This window comes from Haliaeetus leucocephalus, unplaced genomic scaffold (genome assembly GCF_000737465.1).
Source record: "Haliaeetus leucocephalus isolate CR32 unplaced genomic scaffold, Haliaeetus_leucocephalus-4.0 Scaffold240, whole genome shotgun sequence".
Lineage (NCBI taxonomy): Eukaryota > Metazoa > Chordata > Aves > Accipitriformes > Accipitridae > Haliaeetus > Haliaeetus leucocephalus.
Genome location: NW_010972676.1, coordinates 1,606,158 through 1,623,240, shown reverse-complemented (window position 1 = coordinate 1,623,240; position 17,083 = coordinate 1,606,158). Strand labels below are relative to the sequence as shown.

At 38.1% G+C, this 17,083-nt stretch overlaps 1 protein-coding gene across 3 annotated transcripts in view; it reads right to left on the bottom strand.

Annotated features, from left to right (window-relative positions):
• The window catches only part of FAM168B (family with sequence similarity 168, member B), a 24,193-nt gene that overhangs the window by 6,684 nt on the left and 426 nt on the right, over positions 1-17,083 (bottom strand). For 2 of the 3 annotated variants that reach the window (XM_010568219.1, XM_010568218.1), the window contains exons 2-5: positions 10,371-10,451; positions 6,757-6,840; positions 2,426-2,568; positions 1,283-1,466 (exon numbers count right to left, since the gene is read on the bottom strand). In XM_010568219.1, the coding sequence (XP_010566521.1) occupies positions 1,283-1,466; positions 2,426-2,568; positions 6,757-6,840; positions 10,371-10,440 (481 nt within the window). In that variant the 5' untranslated portion in view covers positions 10,441-10,451. Of the gene's footprint in view, positions 1-1,282; positions 1,467-2,425; positions 2,569-6,756; positions 6,841-10,370; positions 10,452-16,957; positions 16,978-17,083 lie in introns of those variants that run through there. The other variant, XM_010568220.1, reaches the window with a different exon arrangement.

Below are 17,083 nucleotides of genomic sequence, written 5' to 3'. Positions count from 1 at the left end.
GGGGGGGGGAGGGGAGAAAAAGAGAGTTAATTTTAAAAACAATTACAGCTTGCTCATCTTCTGATTTAAAGTTACCAGTATCATTTTGCACTCCAGCCCCAATCTGCCTTCAAACTTTTATGCAAGGGGATCATTTTGATGTTTAGTCCAATGCATACAAAGATACTCAGTACTCAAAAATAGCTCTAGCAGAAACCCTGCAACATAAGCATTATTCCCTGTGAAACTTTCCCACAGCAGTCTTTACATGCCATAAGAATATCTGATGGTAGAGATAACTTGACTGATAAATCAGAATGCAAACACGAACTGATTTATTATTACAGATAGGACTTTACAGATTAAGGGGCTTCAGAAACAAACAGGCTGAGATAGCAGGATCTTAACAGTCTTTCTCTACAGCACTTTGTAGAAACACTAATAAACACCTGGGATAAGCTTGCCCACATACGAAATTCCAATGTTAGCTCAGTTGGTGACACAACTTCTCTAGTTTTGAGATTCCTCAAATTAAATGATAAATTTGACAAGATAAAAACCAGAATCTGAAAACAAGCTCATCGCTCTTGTTTTTAGATTACTCAACAGAGCATCCTTTGAGTGAATGTGGACATTTCTTCATGAGTTAACACTCACTGAGTAACAAAGCATGACACCCCCTCAGTAAACACCCACAGATGAGTCTAGATTATTGGTTAAACAATATTTTCTCCAAAACACTACCGCTAAAAGAGTATGGCATTAGGAAGTAGACATTCCTAACCATTACCTGTGACACAGAAGACCTGCAGGTAGTGCAAACACATAAAATGTTGTATCTCAATATACAAAGAAGGTCAGCAATATGAGGGGTGGGCTGAGAACACTGCATTTTCCTCAGCCTTAAGAGGTTGCTGTTTTCAGCTAGGCATAGAGAAATGTATTGTGAAGAGGAAGTCACTCTTGACACTGGTGAGATGAGAAGCAAAGGATGCAAAAGTAAGTGAAATTCCATACAGATATAAATAAAAACTATTTTACCATAATACTAACACCTGAAAAGAGAATGTGGTATCGCCATCCTCAGAGATGATCAAAATATCACTGACCAAGTATGCAACCTGATCTAGCTGGATCCACTTTGAAGACACTGGACTAAATGACCTACAGAAGCCTCTTCTAATACAAACAATTTTATGATTCTGCCAAGTATGCTTCTGGCATCACATTTTTGTAATGCAGTTGTGTTCTGTCTCAAACTGAAAGGAAAGCTTCATCAAGAAAACTTAAGGGTTGTAAGTTCACATACCTGCTGACATTGCCATAGTAGTCCCAGCCACCATCCCCATAGTCACACCATTTCCTCTTGGTGGTGGAATCGGAGCAGGATACATAGTTGCTGGCATGCCATTAGGCTGCACAACTGTGGTGTGGTGAATTACGTGGGGTGGTGCTGCATATAAAGGCTGTGTATAATAAGTGCCCTGCTGTTGGAGAAAAGAAGTAAATTAAGTAATTACAGTGTATCTGGTGGGGAAGATAAATGATGTCTTCTTTCATGAATGTATCATAAAATAAAAGCATTATTCTAAAGATGCAATGTATTTACAGAGCAGAAGCCAAAACATTCATTTCAACTATTCCAATTGCATTTCACTGGCAATTTTTTAACATTTAGCCCCTTTTTAAGGCATTTAGGATAACATGCAAAGCAGGGACCTTTGTAGAACTCCAACGCTGACTGTACCTTCAACAATAAGGACTCATTCATCATTTGTTCCTTTCGTTTCTTGTCTTTTCATATATTAATCCATGACAGAACTTCTCTCATTCTTTCACAACTTTTTATTCAGCTGATTTTAGTTAAAGAACCAAAGGTTTTTGACAAATCCAAATACACTAAGCAGATTGGATAAACCTTGTTACTTGCTTATTAATTCCCTTTAACTACTGCATACATGCCAGGCAAGTTTTCTCTATGCAAAAGGAGGGCCAACTTTTCCCCAAAATACCATGTTTACTTAAGTGTCTTAATTCTAGCCTTTCTAATAGTTTTCAACAGTTTGCCTAGCATGACTTGGTAATTCCTGAATCACAACAGAGGCTTCCTAAAAAAACAAATTAATGCAAGTTTATGACAATTTGTGACAAAATGAAATCAGGATGTGGTAGTTATAGCATCCAGCATGCATTTTTAACACTACTGGATCTAGTGTCTCTTCAAAGACTGAACACCTAATCAGTAAGTGCAGAGTAACTGTCATGTGAGAGAGAATGTAAAAGTGCACACACACACACTCTGTAAATCACTGTATTAAGAATTCTTACTGTACGCAGGTAAAAATCCTCTCCATCCATGAAGAAATAAATGTGGTCTAAAGTTAAGAGTTCAAGTTACAAGGTAAACAAAATACTATCCAAAGAGGTTTTGGTTTTGTTCATTTACCTGTGCATATGGATTCTGCTGTGGATAGGCACTTCGAACTGGGTACACAGCAGTCTGATAGGGATTTGGTGACGAAGAATACGGTGGCACTGCTCCACTAGTGGGTGAACAAGATACTTTATACGGGGTGCCTGGTGTATAACCTGAAACAAAGGTAAATCTGCATTAAAAACATGAAAAACAAGTGTCAGTACACTGCTTTCTAAAGTCAGGGGTAACAATTTTTTTCATTTCCAAATACCTTAATCTTCCTGTGAGTACTAGTCTCAATATCCAAGCACAAGTTCTATCATTTACATAATACTGATAACAGTCTGAAAATAATACTTGACTATGTCAACTAAGCATGAAAAGTTAACTGTATTTTTGCACAATTTGCTTTTCAAATCTATGGATATGGGATAAAAAAGTGGATTTAGATTTTTGTAGTAATATCATTAAATACTTGGATTTGGCATATTAGGCAGCATTCCTACATAGGAGTATTTGGCACATGTTAATATCAGCCCAGTTCTCAACGCACCCCAAACTGTACTGGCAAAACATAGCAACAGTTAACTAACCTGCAGTTACCTTCTGTAGAAGATGATATAGCACAAGAATAACAATTTCAAAAGTCAGAATCATGTGAAGAGCTCAAGATGGATTTTCAGAGAACAGAGACACAATCTGCAACCTCTACTTCAACTGACATTTATTCACATTTGTTTTCTGGCATTTTCCGAACTGGCTAAAATAAACATGAAAGGCTATACCTTTAAAACACAAGCACTGTAAAGTTCATCGCAACTGCAAATTACACTTCAAAGGCACTTTAATATCTTTAAATCTTCTTTTTGTGTATTATATACATAGACATACCCTTAATCATCACTTGAGAATTATTTTTATACATTACAGTAAGACTTCAGGTGTCATCAGAAAGAATTCTGCATTCCTATTACAAGGCCCCGAAAATCAGTCTGCCTTGTAATTGTTGGGAACTGTTCAATTTTTACAGGGATAAGTAGCAACTGCTGGCTCAGACCCTGCCTAAAGACAGTTCTATGATTTCTCCAGCCCTCATCAGGCGAGGTCTCAGGATAACAGAACAAAGGCTTGATGAGGCATGGAGGAGATCTATGAAGAGCACCATTGCTGCTGCGCACTACACTCCCAAGATTATATTATGGCCAGAGTGGGAATACAAATACCTTAGCAGCAGCATCCACCAGTAATGTCATTTAGGGTAGTAAACAACAGGCACGACCTATTCTGGAGAAAGCATCAAGGCCCTAGCCTGTGCTATGCTGAAAAGATCTTGGGTCTCATGCAGGTCCACCACACCAGGAGATACCACTTCTATTTAGTTGGAATTGTACAAACTAGTACTAGGGCAACACAAGGAAGAGAAAACACTTGGTAATTATAGAAAACAAGAGACTAGAGATTAGGCTGATGTTAAAAACTGTCTAGAATGTGCTGACTTCAATATAGAGAACAGATCTGAAGCCATATAGCAGAAAGAATGCTGGCATTTGTGTTGTGAAAAATCAGACAGTGCAGATAGCATGATCACAGACAACCTTCATTCTTTTTGCAGAAGTCTGAGTTTCTTTCCAATTTCATTCCACCCTTCAAACTGAAAATTGTCATGTTAATAAAGAAACAGGTTTACTATGTTTTTCTTTTTTGTTAAATAGAATTTATCACCTTTAGGAGACACGAAAGAAAGCTACCACAGCACTTACTCTGAACTTGTTTTTAGAGATACTAAGTATTTGACGAATAGAGCATGCTGAGGAAGTAACTTCTATTTCTAGTATGGGGAGCTATTTGTGTTGAAAAACTCAGCTACAAAATGCTGAACACGAAGCATCACCACTGAACTACAACTATGTCCTCAGTCAAGCCCGCTCTCATTCTAAAAACCCACTGATACAGCTGCACAGGCAATTTAACTTTCATTCATGCAAAGTGGTACATCTGTACAAGAGGTATTCTGCCTCCCCGTTTAATTTTTTCTCCCTTACAGGAATCAAAGACCTTAAAAGTAAACCACATAGTTTTCAAAACCACAGAAATTTATGAAAGATACCTGTAAAAAGGTACCCTTTCCAAACAGCAGTGGCACGGCACATTCAAATACTGCTGATGTGAACTTACAAAAGCTTTGATTCTACAAACAAGCAGTTACATCAGAAAAGTTAAAAAATTAAAAATCCCAGCTGTTAGGACAAAGTACTTCAAGTTGTTATCTGCCTGAATTAGATGATCTGGACATTTTGAACTTTAGTTCATAGCTTAAAGAATAGCTAAAAATTAAAGCTACTCTTAGTTCTGAAATAAAAGCTTCTTTTCTATTCAACAGCAATAAAGACTCTAATAGTACTAGCTTTAAAAAAAATTAAGGACATTCGAAGATGGTAGATGACTTCTATACATCTTTATTCCTTTTTCACACAAAAGTGAAAAATTTCTTACTCTATCTTGTTATATAGCAGGAGATATATTCCAAGATTAATCAATGCAGACTAATCTTGCAACATGATTAAGTCTAACAAGTCAAGAATCTTCCCCAGAAACCGTAACCTCCTATTACAACATAACTGACACAGAGGAAAAAACCCAATCAACTGGATAAAAACATCAGTCTCGTGATTTGGTAAATTGATCACATGCAGCTTATCTTCATCTTCTGCAGTAGGATTTGCAGACTGCAAGCAATATTAAGACTGAACTACCTTTCAGTTATCTGATCCCAGGATCAAAAACTGCAGCTACTCCTCAGCACAGCTGCAGGAATCCTGGAGCACAGAAGGCAGAGACACATCACTAAGGTAATCGCAACCAGGAAACTGAACGGCCTATTAGTAATACAAGCCAATAATAAAAGTCCGCATAGGGTTTTGATTCCCATGCTAAGAGTTATACCCCTGATGGGAACTGCCCTCCCTTGAACATCACTCAAAAAAGTTCTTAAGCAATCCAGTGCAAATGCAAGCTGGTATCCCTAGATACGATACTTGTACAGAGGCAATACCCTATCCAAATTATAGTTTTGTTGGGTTTTTTTAATTACTGGAACTTATAATATCCATCCGTTTCCCCACCTTAAATTCAAGGCCAAAGACATTCCAAAATCAGTTCTGCACTCACTATGCCTCTAAGCAGCAAACTGAACATAGACACAAGCTGTACCAACTAGAACACTCCACAGTTCCAAGGAAAGCTACAAAGCTACACACTTTTAACAGGTTCTGCAGGCAAACATTTTAGATGACTTACTCTCTCTTGCCTCAGTAATTGCTGCCACACCCTTTTAAACGCCTCCTGGTAGTTAATGAAATGCCATACATCACAAACTTCGAACTTCAATACTGCAAGCAGGCTTCCACAACCTAAACTTCCCAATATCAAGCAGCATCCTTTCCTATCCCTGTAAGTTATGTAAGGGCATTCATGGACAAATTTGGTTATGTGCCATGTGTATCTCTGAAAAACTGGCATAATACATGCAAGTGAAAGAGTTCCTGAAGATGGCCCAGACCTACATTAACAAAGCAATGTAAGGAATTCCTTAGTGTGCAAAATAACCACAGGGAGAATACTGTTCTATCAGATGTATGTTCCTCATTTAAGTGGAAATTAAATGCTGCCAGTTTCTGGTTTGTTTCAAGCATTGGTACATCAAAATCATCTTCCATTAGTGAAAGCAGAACTACATGGAAACAACTTAGGTGAGTGCTTTGGCTTCTCTTGTGTTTTTTTTTCCCCCATCTCCCTTTTCCTAGGCTCATCATATTTCCTTTCCCTTAAGTGACAAGCATGCAAGTGCAGTTACCTAAATCCTCTGCCAGTACCCACTATGGACAAAACAGTTTTACTCAGCAACCAGGCTTTCCAGACAATTAGTTCATACAAAACAATTTTAAGGGCAGAAAGAATGCAGCCAGCTGAACTTGGAAAGATGATTTAAGAAAAGGATGAAAAAGAAGAATTTTGAAGACAACAGAGAAGAAAAAACAGAATCTGGAAACAACCGGTAGGATGCAAAGCAAGCAGAATCACAAAGGAAGTAGTGAAGGGAAATGCAAGGCAATCCTCAAGTATCAGCGTGAAATATAGAAACAACAGCTCTTCCCTTCTCTGAAGGTGAAAGCAGTGTGAGTTAAGACAACGTTATACTCATTTTAGTTTATCAGATGATTCCTTATGAGTCATATTCAAAGTAATGTAAAACTTATCCCACAGTGTAAGTGCTATTGTAAGCCCCTGCAGCTTTTCCTCATTCTTAGTTCTAACAACTCCCAAACTTCAGGTTACTGCTTCGACATACCTATTACACATACCTGTCTGGAAGGTAGGATTTGCTCCAGGATACATATTAGGGGAATAGGCAGGAGCAGCCGCTGCATAGCCCATTGGGAAGCCAGCTAGAAGAAAGAATATGTCAAAGTTATTTTCTAGACCAACTGTACCATCTAACCAGACCTTACTCTCAAAGATTCTCACTGTACATCTTTTAATTGAGATAAGCTAACAGATGGCCTTCGATCACACCTCCTCAGCTAAAACACTGGGCTCCTCTTCTCCCAAGCCACCTGAAGCTGAATGCTAGATGAAGGGAACGGCTAAAGGAATCACAAGTGCCATTCTCCCTTACATCCCTGTTTCAGCAAATCTCAAAGTTGGCCAAGTAACTCTTAAGTTAGTTGGACAACAAAGTTTTGTGCAACTATCCAACCTCCCCCCCCCGCCCCGAGTTCAGAGTCAGAGTGACTCTGACTCTCCAGCTCATATACATCCCAAGTAGAGAGTACAAAGCAACCTGAGTAGTCCAAAATGCTTGTTGCATTTGATAGATTTGTTACTACCCTCAGATATCAAACAAGCTCACCAGTTTCCGGCATGTACTATGACAGTTAACAGTAACAAGCAATTCACTGAGGTACTGGCAAAATGATAGATAAACACTCTACAATAGAATACAAGAACTACAATTCATCAACATTGTGATATACTGACCTCCAACATAGGGCAAAAAACATCATTAGCAAAAGCTACAGTTACAAAGTTTGTTTAGATTGTAGTAAGTGAAATTTCTAAATTAATCATAGCTATTAATTTTTCCAGGAACTTATTTGCATTATTCCAAACTGTAAAACTGAGTAATGTCTGTTTTTAGAAAGACAGAGTTACTACCACATTTTGTTATCAACATAGAAAGACTTAAACTTCTCTAGATAAAAGGCAATTACTACTTGCATATTCACTGTCAGGCTTAAAGCTGCCAGTTTTAAACTGCTATTCAAATTTGAAGGGTTTCTACTTCACTATAAATCCCAGAGTCCTTAGCAATTACTCCTAACAATAAAAATTCCTTAGCTCAAGACTATATTTGCTAACCTAGTTTTGTAAAGCACACTGTAAACATATCAAGTGACATACACTTGGCACTACTATTTGGTGGTCAGCATGGATAAGACTAAGAAAAGCATTAGGCTTAAAAATCAAAGGTAAAAATAACATATCCAATTCATAACAACTTTTCAGCGTGTAAATAGCTCTGAAGTTTTCAAATTCACAAGCTGCTAGTGAAAAGCTTTAGTACAGCTTTACACCTTACTCGAACCGACTACACATCTGCAACATTATTTATGTTGTATACATTTTCAGTCCTCTATTCTTTCTTCACAGGTTCAGCTCCATAGTAGAGGACTCTGAGCTGCTCAAGAAACAAGTAATTTGTGAAAAATGTAACTACAACAAGCAGCAGTTTTAGCTTCTACACAGAACTTTCACCCATATGAGAACATTTGGATATTGATTCCTTGCTACTGTAAACCCATCCAACAACCTCAAACAGGTGTAGTACAATATAAACAGCTATTAAATATACAACAGCTTTAGAAACACAGTGCCTTTGACTATACATTCCACCTAGCGATATGTTCATTACTTTCTATTACCATGCAACCCATGTAAATTCTATGATTCTGAATGGAGAATCTGCAGCTTTTAAATTAGGCAAAGAAGGGAGAATTAGTCATGCAACAGTTCTTTTAAAAAAAATCCTAAAATGCAAGTCTACTTTTCATTTTAGAGAATGCGTTTTGTGTTTATCCCACAATCTTCAATCCTGAGCCAGGCAGCTCAGCAAACTATCTGTAACAGTCTAACACTTATTGACTAAGCTGAATTTAAGGGTCACAGTTGTGTGAACTGACTGACTGACTGCTGTAAGGAAGAATTTAGAGTGATCAACTTACAGCATGACATTTAAGGCACTTTTGTAACAATTTTACTTCAATTCCATATATTTTAGTTATGCTAATTTACAACCTAGTGAAGACTGGCAAATATACAGTACTTACATAATTCAATATGTAGTCTCAATATGTGTAATAGTAGAACAAAAGATTAGAAGTTGTAATGTTGTTTAAACTGAACCTACAATAGTATATCTTCCTAAGTAAATTAAGGTAGCACTTAGATTAGTATAAACAAGAGCTTTGATGCAATGTGTAAATGGTTATAAGTACAAATGAAACCCTGGTTAATATAAATCTGTGTTTAGAAAATGAATAGAGATAAAATTACAGTTATGTTTAAATAATTCATAATAATCTTTATCTAAAGCAAAAGAAAACCTTGAAAAAGCAATTTATTACAAATATAGAAATAGTTGTACTGTAACTGATATTAATTAGTAAACCACTGTTGCATGCTTTATTGTAAAATTACTATAGACCATATAACTAAGACAGTTAGAGAACAGTTAGAATAAAATCATCCTGTGGGACTTATGGTTACACAGCATCAGGTTTACAATTTATTACTGCACCATTTCAGTCACTCAATAGACTTTAAAACATTGCAACATAGTTTGTGTTTTCCCCTTATAAATACTGTAGAAATCAAGAAAGGTACACTAGTTTGAGGAAAAAATTTAAAGTACCTGAAAAGCAAAAATAAAAACTAAAAGGTATTTTGAGACGATCAAGTCAACAGTAAAGAAAATTCATTTATGCACCAGTATTTAGAAGAAGGAACATAGAAAACTGGAACAAGAAAATAGGAACTCCAGTACACCACCTAAGCTGAAAAACAAATTTAAAAGCTGTAAATACCAGTAGCAAAATATGGTACAGCTACAAAGAATATAAACAGTAACAGTGCAGAATGATTTCTAGCTCCCAACATAGACACCAACTAAATCACAAAACAGTCTCTCTGTAAAAGCTACAGAAGTTTAATTGGTTATGATTCAGCTCAGTTTTTATGTAAGACCCTCCAGCCTCTCTCAGGATGGAGTAATTCCCTTACCCCGCAGATATCAGAAAAAAAGACTGCATCAAGACATACTGCTTGAAATGCCTCAGAGGCACACAGCCTTTCTCTTCGGCCTTCCTGGAAAGTTCTGTCCAAATCTAATTATTGCCTTATCCAACTTCTGAACTACGGGGACATCAGAAATGAAGCCTGCTCACATGCACATTAGGAGATGAGGGGGGGAAATCCCTGGTGAGAAACTTGCAGCCAAATGAAAAGCAGAGAAAGCAAGAAATACATTTAGTTTCTGTTTTAAAAACATTTTTTGGCCATTTTCTCGGTACCACCTTTGATGCTGTGCTTCAGGCAGTCATAAAACAGATAGCATGAACAAGAAATAGAGGATAGAAAGGTTAACAGTGCCAACCAACTAGCAGCAGAAATAGACTGACTCCTCTTCTTGCAGGGTGTATATATTAGAGCTCCTAAAATAAGCTGCTTTGGAAGAGATACTGAAGTTAGAAATATAACAGAACAACTAACATCACTCTTGAAATTTTTAAATTGAAAAAACCCACCCAAATCCCAAAACAGATTACCATACATGAAGCCATTCATAAGTGCCTATTTTTTCTTGATACAAACAAAGATCAGTGTAACTGAAGCTCATTAAAAAAACAGGGTTACTTACCTGGATAACCAATTCCTTTGGCATTTGCATAGGGCACCCCAGAAGATCCAGGGCTATACACAGGATTCATGATTTCAGTAACTGAAGGGGGAGGGGGAAGAAAAAAAAAAGTGTTTACTCAAGTATAGGAAAAGCTTGGAATCTCAGCAGCTAAAATGGAACTGGAAATGGGGGAAAGTATATCAGAAGAAAAAGTAACAGAGGAAAAAGCAGCAATTCCACTACTCATCAACATTAAAACTGTAGCTACAAGCAAGAGAGTCGCTGCATAAATAAGTTTCAAAGCACCAGAACCCTCAACCAGCTAGAGAATGTCTCAGGAATGAAACATTCTCTGTTATGGCGCAGGCTTTCAAAATATTTCCATCCCTAGGAGTTCCCCCATGGCACGCAAATCCATAACCCACTGCAGGAGTTCCCATGTGTTGGACTTCTCCCCCCATGTCATCCATCATCTGTCCATCACTTACCATCTATCTACCATCTATCAATCTTGGTTTCTTCCCATTTCTTTCTCGAAGCATCTAGCCAAGGGATGCAAATACTTATGGTCTATTACTACTGGCATTTCAAGTCTGGGATTCCAGTCCTTTACCAGCACTAAACTCATCAACTGTCAACAGCCCAAGTATTACAGAAGTAAATGCCAAAAGACTTTCTGTATTAGACAGCTAGCTCACATTTATGTATTTGTTTACTTGCTGCTAAGTTCTTCAGAGCCTATGACAACCTGACAGTTAGGTCCAGTCATTTCTGAATTATGTATTCACACACCAAAAGGGCACCTACAGCTAGCATCACTGGCAGGAATAAAACCAAATCCTTAGTTTTAAAAATGACCTTGTACATAAACACCAAGGAAAATAAAATGGCACTGAAGATGCTTCTCAAGTTTTTCTAGTATGCCTATGTAGTTCTAGGAATATAAATCACTGCATCACAGGTCACAAGCAAGCCTGCCATGTGCCTCTTCGAAGAGTATAGTTCGCAACTACTTTTCTAATACTTTAGAAAAAAATCCCCATATTTTAACCCCAATATCTTCAATCATCTGATTTTCTGCATATATTTACAAATTTACCACTTCTCTTCCTGCAAGTGCCCATTTTGCACTACAAATAGCCTCTGACAGCAAGAGAGAGGAAGGCACACTGTGAACCAGACTTTCTTATTAACTGTTAGTATCTGGTTCTTCAGTCACTTTCTCTTCTACATCTTGAGATGCTGTCTTACTTAAATAGTGTTAAGCAGCTTAACACAGTTTAACAGAATTTTGTAAATAAAGTTTATGAAGCAAAAGAGTCATAATTATGCATGCACTACTTTAGTTACAGAGTATTTTATGGTAGGAATCTGAGTTAAGTTTATGAGTATAGCTGCAGTGATAAACCTACATTAAGTGACTGCATAAAGCGTAAGTTGTTTGCTTTTTAAAGTAACACTAAAACCAGCTCTGTGCCAAGAGTTTTAGCAGCACCTTGTACACAACAGAAGTAAAAGAACCATTTGTGCAAAATTAGGAAATCAGAAAGTGCTGTCAGAAAGTTTATCGTCAAGTTTCACAAAACACTCAAACTCACTGTAAGAGAATTACGAGATTCACCAGTTTCTTGGACATTCCCCCCCACACACACACTTAGCAATAATACTAACTTAAATAGAATTGTTTTTATTTTTCCAGCTTCATACTTGATTACATATCAAGACAAATGAGTCCATTAAGAATGAGTTAAACAAACAACCTGCCATTTACATTGCTTAGTATGAGGAAAGTTCCCCAGAGCAGCATGTTTTAACCACCTGACCAACATCAAAAGAAGCAGTTTGACACAAATCTCTTTGGAAATGTTCTACAGCAAACTAGTCATCTTCAAGTATAAAGGATCTGAAGCCCCGTGCAGTTTTAGTAGCGCTAACTCTGCTGCTCCATAACTAGCAGGCATATTTTGCTGGACTAGCATTTCACTGTAGCAAGACTGTTCTTTTCTCCCATACTTTCTTCTGTGTATTCTCCTTTCTAAATAAGGACTCTTATTTCCTTGAAAACTTCATCTGTTCCCTTAATATCTCCCTGCATTTCCTTCTCATTTGCATCTCCACTCCTCTTTCAGTGTTGATTTTGTCGCATTTTGTATCTAAACTTACCAAACCCCTAAGAGGTCCAAGCTTCACTTCAGTCTCAGCATTTCCGAATTGTGGGGTAAAAGCCTGAAGAGAGGTGGATATACACTTCCACTCAAATATAAACAGCACTCTCCCACACCCCCATACCCCTACAAATACGCTGCTCCTCCTTGCAGTCTCTGCAGCAATTAGGAGGAAAGAAGACCCTTGTAACCCTCTCACAATTCTGCATGGTGAATGAGAAGAGAGAAAGAGGACTGGAAAGCCAGTAAGAGCATTCTGCAAGTATTTGGGGGAAAATAAAACAAAAAAAACAACTATTAGAAGTATTAGTAGTCAATAACTGCAGAAGAACACAAGGACATACGTTCTGGTGGATGACTTAAACAGAAGCCATACAAAGCTGAAAAGGTAAAGAAAATTAATAGAAAAGGTCAGAAAACTCAGACTTGATCTCAAAGGAAGTGCAGATTAAGAGAAAGGAATTCCACTTAAGTAAGGGGAAAAAAACCTATGGTACCGGGAGCCTGCAAGCTGCCTCTTACTGGAAACAATGCCAACTTCCACTTCAAATGCATCCATACTTTGAAATTCGTGTGTGTACACACACATGTATTAATTCAAATTTGGCTGAACAGGTATGTACTTTCACCACTTCTGCTTTCACACTCTAGCTTTCACCACTGAAACACAAGCAGAAATCCACCAGCCTACAAAAAGCACTTAAAGTTTTTGTAATGCAGACAAAACTTCAGATCACCTCTAATTAAAAATAATTATTTTCAGGTCTTCTCTGAAGGACCCAACATGTGTAAGTATAATTATATAGTATTACCCAGTGGTTGCAATCATCTCAACTCTTACCATAATTTTACTTGGAAAGGTATCCGTTATATTGAAATATGGAACCTTGCAGTCCACTTCCCTGTAATGCTTAAAGTCCACATCAAACGCTAGGGAAACTAGTATAAAGTGAACCCAAAGAATCATGGCTTTCAACCTTCTTGTTGACATCCCCTCCAAAGCATTCTCATGTTAATGTATATGTAAATAAGTGTCTACTGTGCATCATCTGCATACAAATTGCACAGAGCCGACTGTATATAAATTACAGTCAACTAATTCTTTCAGTTGAAATGAAGGTAATCATATTAAAGATGCTCCGATTAAAGACTATGCAAGCATGCTTGGGAAGCGCAAATGCTTCACCTTTCATTCTTGCCAAAGCCAAACAATCAAACTCAGTTTTGATCAAGCCTGTTAAATCTCATCTCGGTACAGATACCAGGACAATCATCCTCCTCTTAAATCCGCATTTCAGGAAACTGAGCAAAGGCCAGCCGCTGCTAACGTTGAAGCTCTAACACTCCAAATTAGATACTCTTTTGCATGTGGCTTTTCCTGCTATGCTCAGAATGAGCACGTTTCTAGGAAATTCTGCTTTTAAAAATCATTTTACAGAGATACATGCAAAAAAACACAGACCAATGCAAATACTATAAAACAAACTGCACATTCCTTTGTAATGGATGTATTTTCTTACTATTTATTTTCAAAGTTGTGCAGAAATGCTATCAGAACAAGATCTACTGAATGCCACTTTGTGCTCATTTTATGACAATTCCATCACAAGAGTTGAGGAAGAATCTCCAAGTACCTTGCCTAAAGCACACTATTGTGGTCCACTAATGCTTTCACTCTTGGAACTTTAAGCAGACTCACACTAAGTCATTATAGTATTTAACATCTATCCACCCTGTAATACTTCTAGGATGCTGTTTGCTATGAAACTGTAGAAACGACCCAGTTTCTACTTACATACAATTCTTTAACAAAGTTAATTATCATCAGTGTTCTACGTTTTACCCATTTGATTTCCAGTCAAAGTTTAACAGAAGTAAAATAAAATTCCTAAATGCTTGGTAGTTTGTAATGTAAAAAAAAAAAAGTCATTTCCACTGCTAAGTAACAAAGAAAATAGTTCAGGACACTTCAGCTCTTCAAATAACTGACAATGATTACAGTCTCAGTTGCATTATGTTCTATTAAAACTTCAGCCACCAAAAGAGGCTCTTTGATGCAAATCCTAGGCCACATAACAGGCACTTTTGTCACAATGACTTTAAAAAAAGGGGGCTCATATCAGAAGGCATTCAAACTTTCATAAAGTCTAAGACAATACATCCTACACTGCATTGGTATTCGCAGGTAGCGCACACTTCATTTCTTCCACTCATCCAAGACCTCAAAAAAGTCACTTAATTTTACCAGGAAGCAAGTATTACCCCTGTTCAAAACAGGGCACGGGTTTATGGTAGTCCATGATTGAAGCCAGCTGGAATCAATGCTTACACAGAACTGTGATGCTTCTGGCAAGCAATCTCATTCCCTGTGCTGGGACAGCACTGGCACTCTAACCCCTCAGTAAGTTAGATCAGCTAAGTCAGTTAGCAGAATTCTGGGTTTTGCTGGAGTTTTTTAGGCAGAGGTTTGCTGTGTTTTCTTCCTACCAGCTTGAGAGAGCTGAGACATCACCAAATAGCTAAAACAGCGCCAGTTCCAATACAAGGAAGGGAGCAGGACTGGACAGTGGCAGTACAAATTGAGGTTGCAGAACCACAGCCTGGAAAAGGACAATTAACAGCTTTGCCCAAAGTTCACATATAAAGTAAAATACAAAGCTGGAAACATCATTCATGTGCAAGTCTTCCTCCCCTGCTCAAGTTACAAGATGTTCTTGTCATAAAAGAGAAAGAATGAGACACCTGCAATCAACCTTCTATGTTTTCTATGCATGCAATTTTTTTTTTTTAAGACTACAAAGGAATAGAGAAGTTTAGACTTTTTAATCCTTTCTAATACAATTCCCATCTGTAAGCCTATTCTACTAGTAGTCTGTTGTTACTTTTTCTGTGTTGAAATACACATACATTAAAACCAATACTACTTGCACCCAGTATCAGTAATGACAGAGACAATATGATTATATATTAAAAGACTCAACAGAATTAGTTCTATATGTTCTTCACAAGAAGAAAACCTATACCAAAAATTTAATGCCAAGATCCTGCTCATGAACCAGCTTCATCTGTACATTAGTGGCATTGCTCTATTCTTCCAAAACCTGAGAACATTACCAAAACGTTTTTTCATAAAAAAACCCTACTACCTATGGAAAGATCAAACAAATGGCCCAACACTTCTCAAAGCCTACAATTTCTGTTGTTGCTACTGCACAAGGGGATAAAAGCTGTCAGCTCCCATCCTTGCATCTCCTGCATAACTTTGAGATTGTGTATATTCTTATTTCAAAGAACTGGAGTAGTGCAGCAGAATCACCAAATCCTCACAGTAAGAATCTTAGAAGACCATCTGTTGCCAAATTTAGGGGAAGTTAAATCAACTATAAGAGACAGGAGAGAAAAAAAAACCAAACAACAAACAAATAAAGGAAGAATAAAACTTCACTACACAAAGGAATCATATTCACAACTCTTTAGTTAAATCCTGAAGCTCTGCTTCTTGGTAAATTTTTACCCTACAAAGCATTTTTTCATTAAGTTCATTTTCAGTTTATTCCACATTTCTTTTTAAAAAAAGAAGAAACTGTCACAAGTTCCAAATTGAGACAGAATCTCCAAAAGCCTCCTAATCCCTCCTACTTTTTAACCTGAAAGTTAAAGCGCATAATTACTATCCCAAATGTACAGGTTGGGAAGCGTGCATTATATGAGCCTGGGAGTTTTATAACACTAACAATTAGACAACTTACAGTAAAATCACATTAGAGCAGACAGAAAGTCTAGTCAAATTAGGTAACGTGCACACTACTACTGAACATCTAAGAACAAACCGAGTCCAGCTCTTCTCATGCTGAGAGCTGTATACCTCCCCTTACTCAAAACCTAACTTTTTATGTTTCTCAGGAAATGGATTTTGTCATTTGGCTGGTGTTTATGGTTTGGCTCCAAACGTTCCAGAAAGGCGCTGAAAGCGCACTTTGCACCAGGCCTCTTTTCTTTTTGTCTCACAACTCCTCCTAGAAGCTACAGACAACTGAAAACGTACTCCTTTCTCCAGCTCACAGATATAAAGGTAACAGGGCAGATACAACATGCAAGCCACACACAACCTTTTGCGTGCAGTTGAAGCTTACTATTTATTTGAAAATCCACCTGACTGATCCCCTCATGACGCTATAGCGATTTTTGTGAAGTTACCAACGGGACAACCTCCGCCCTACATCAATAAACCAGCACGAACAGGCGTCCCAATGCCTTCAAAAGCAACCTACTCCATAAAAGTAACCTGAGCTCCCGGCAGCGACAGAAAGCAGCAGGGGACGAGACCCAGGGCGGCCGCGGGCCCTGCCTACGCCGGTGCCGCGAGGCGGCGGGTTAACCAGCCGGCTGCCCCCTCGGCGAGCCCGTCACCTGCCAGCGCTCACAGGCCGTTTCAGACACCTGTTACGGACAGCCCTCCGAGCCCCCGAGCGACGCTGAAGGTGACTCGCTGCCCCGCCTGGCGGAGAGCGGCGCGCAGCCGCCCGCCGGGCCGCAGCGCTCTCCCCGGCATCAGCCGCAGCGCTG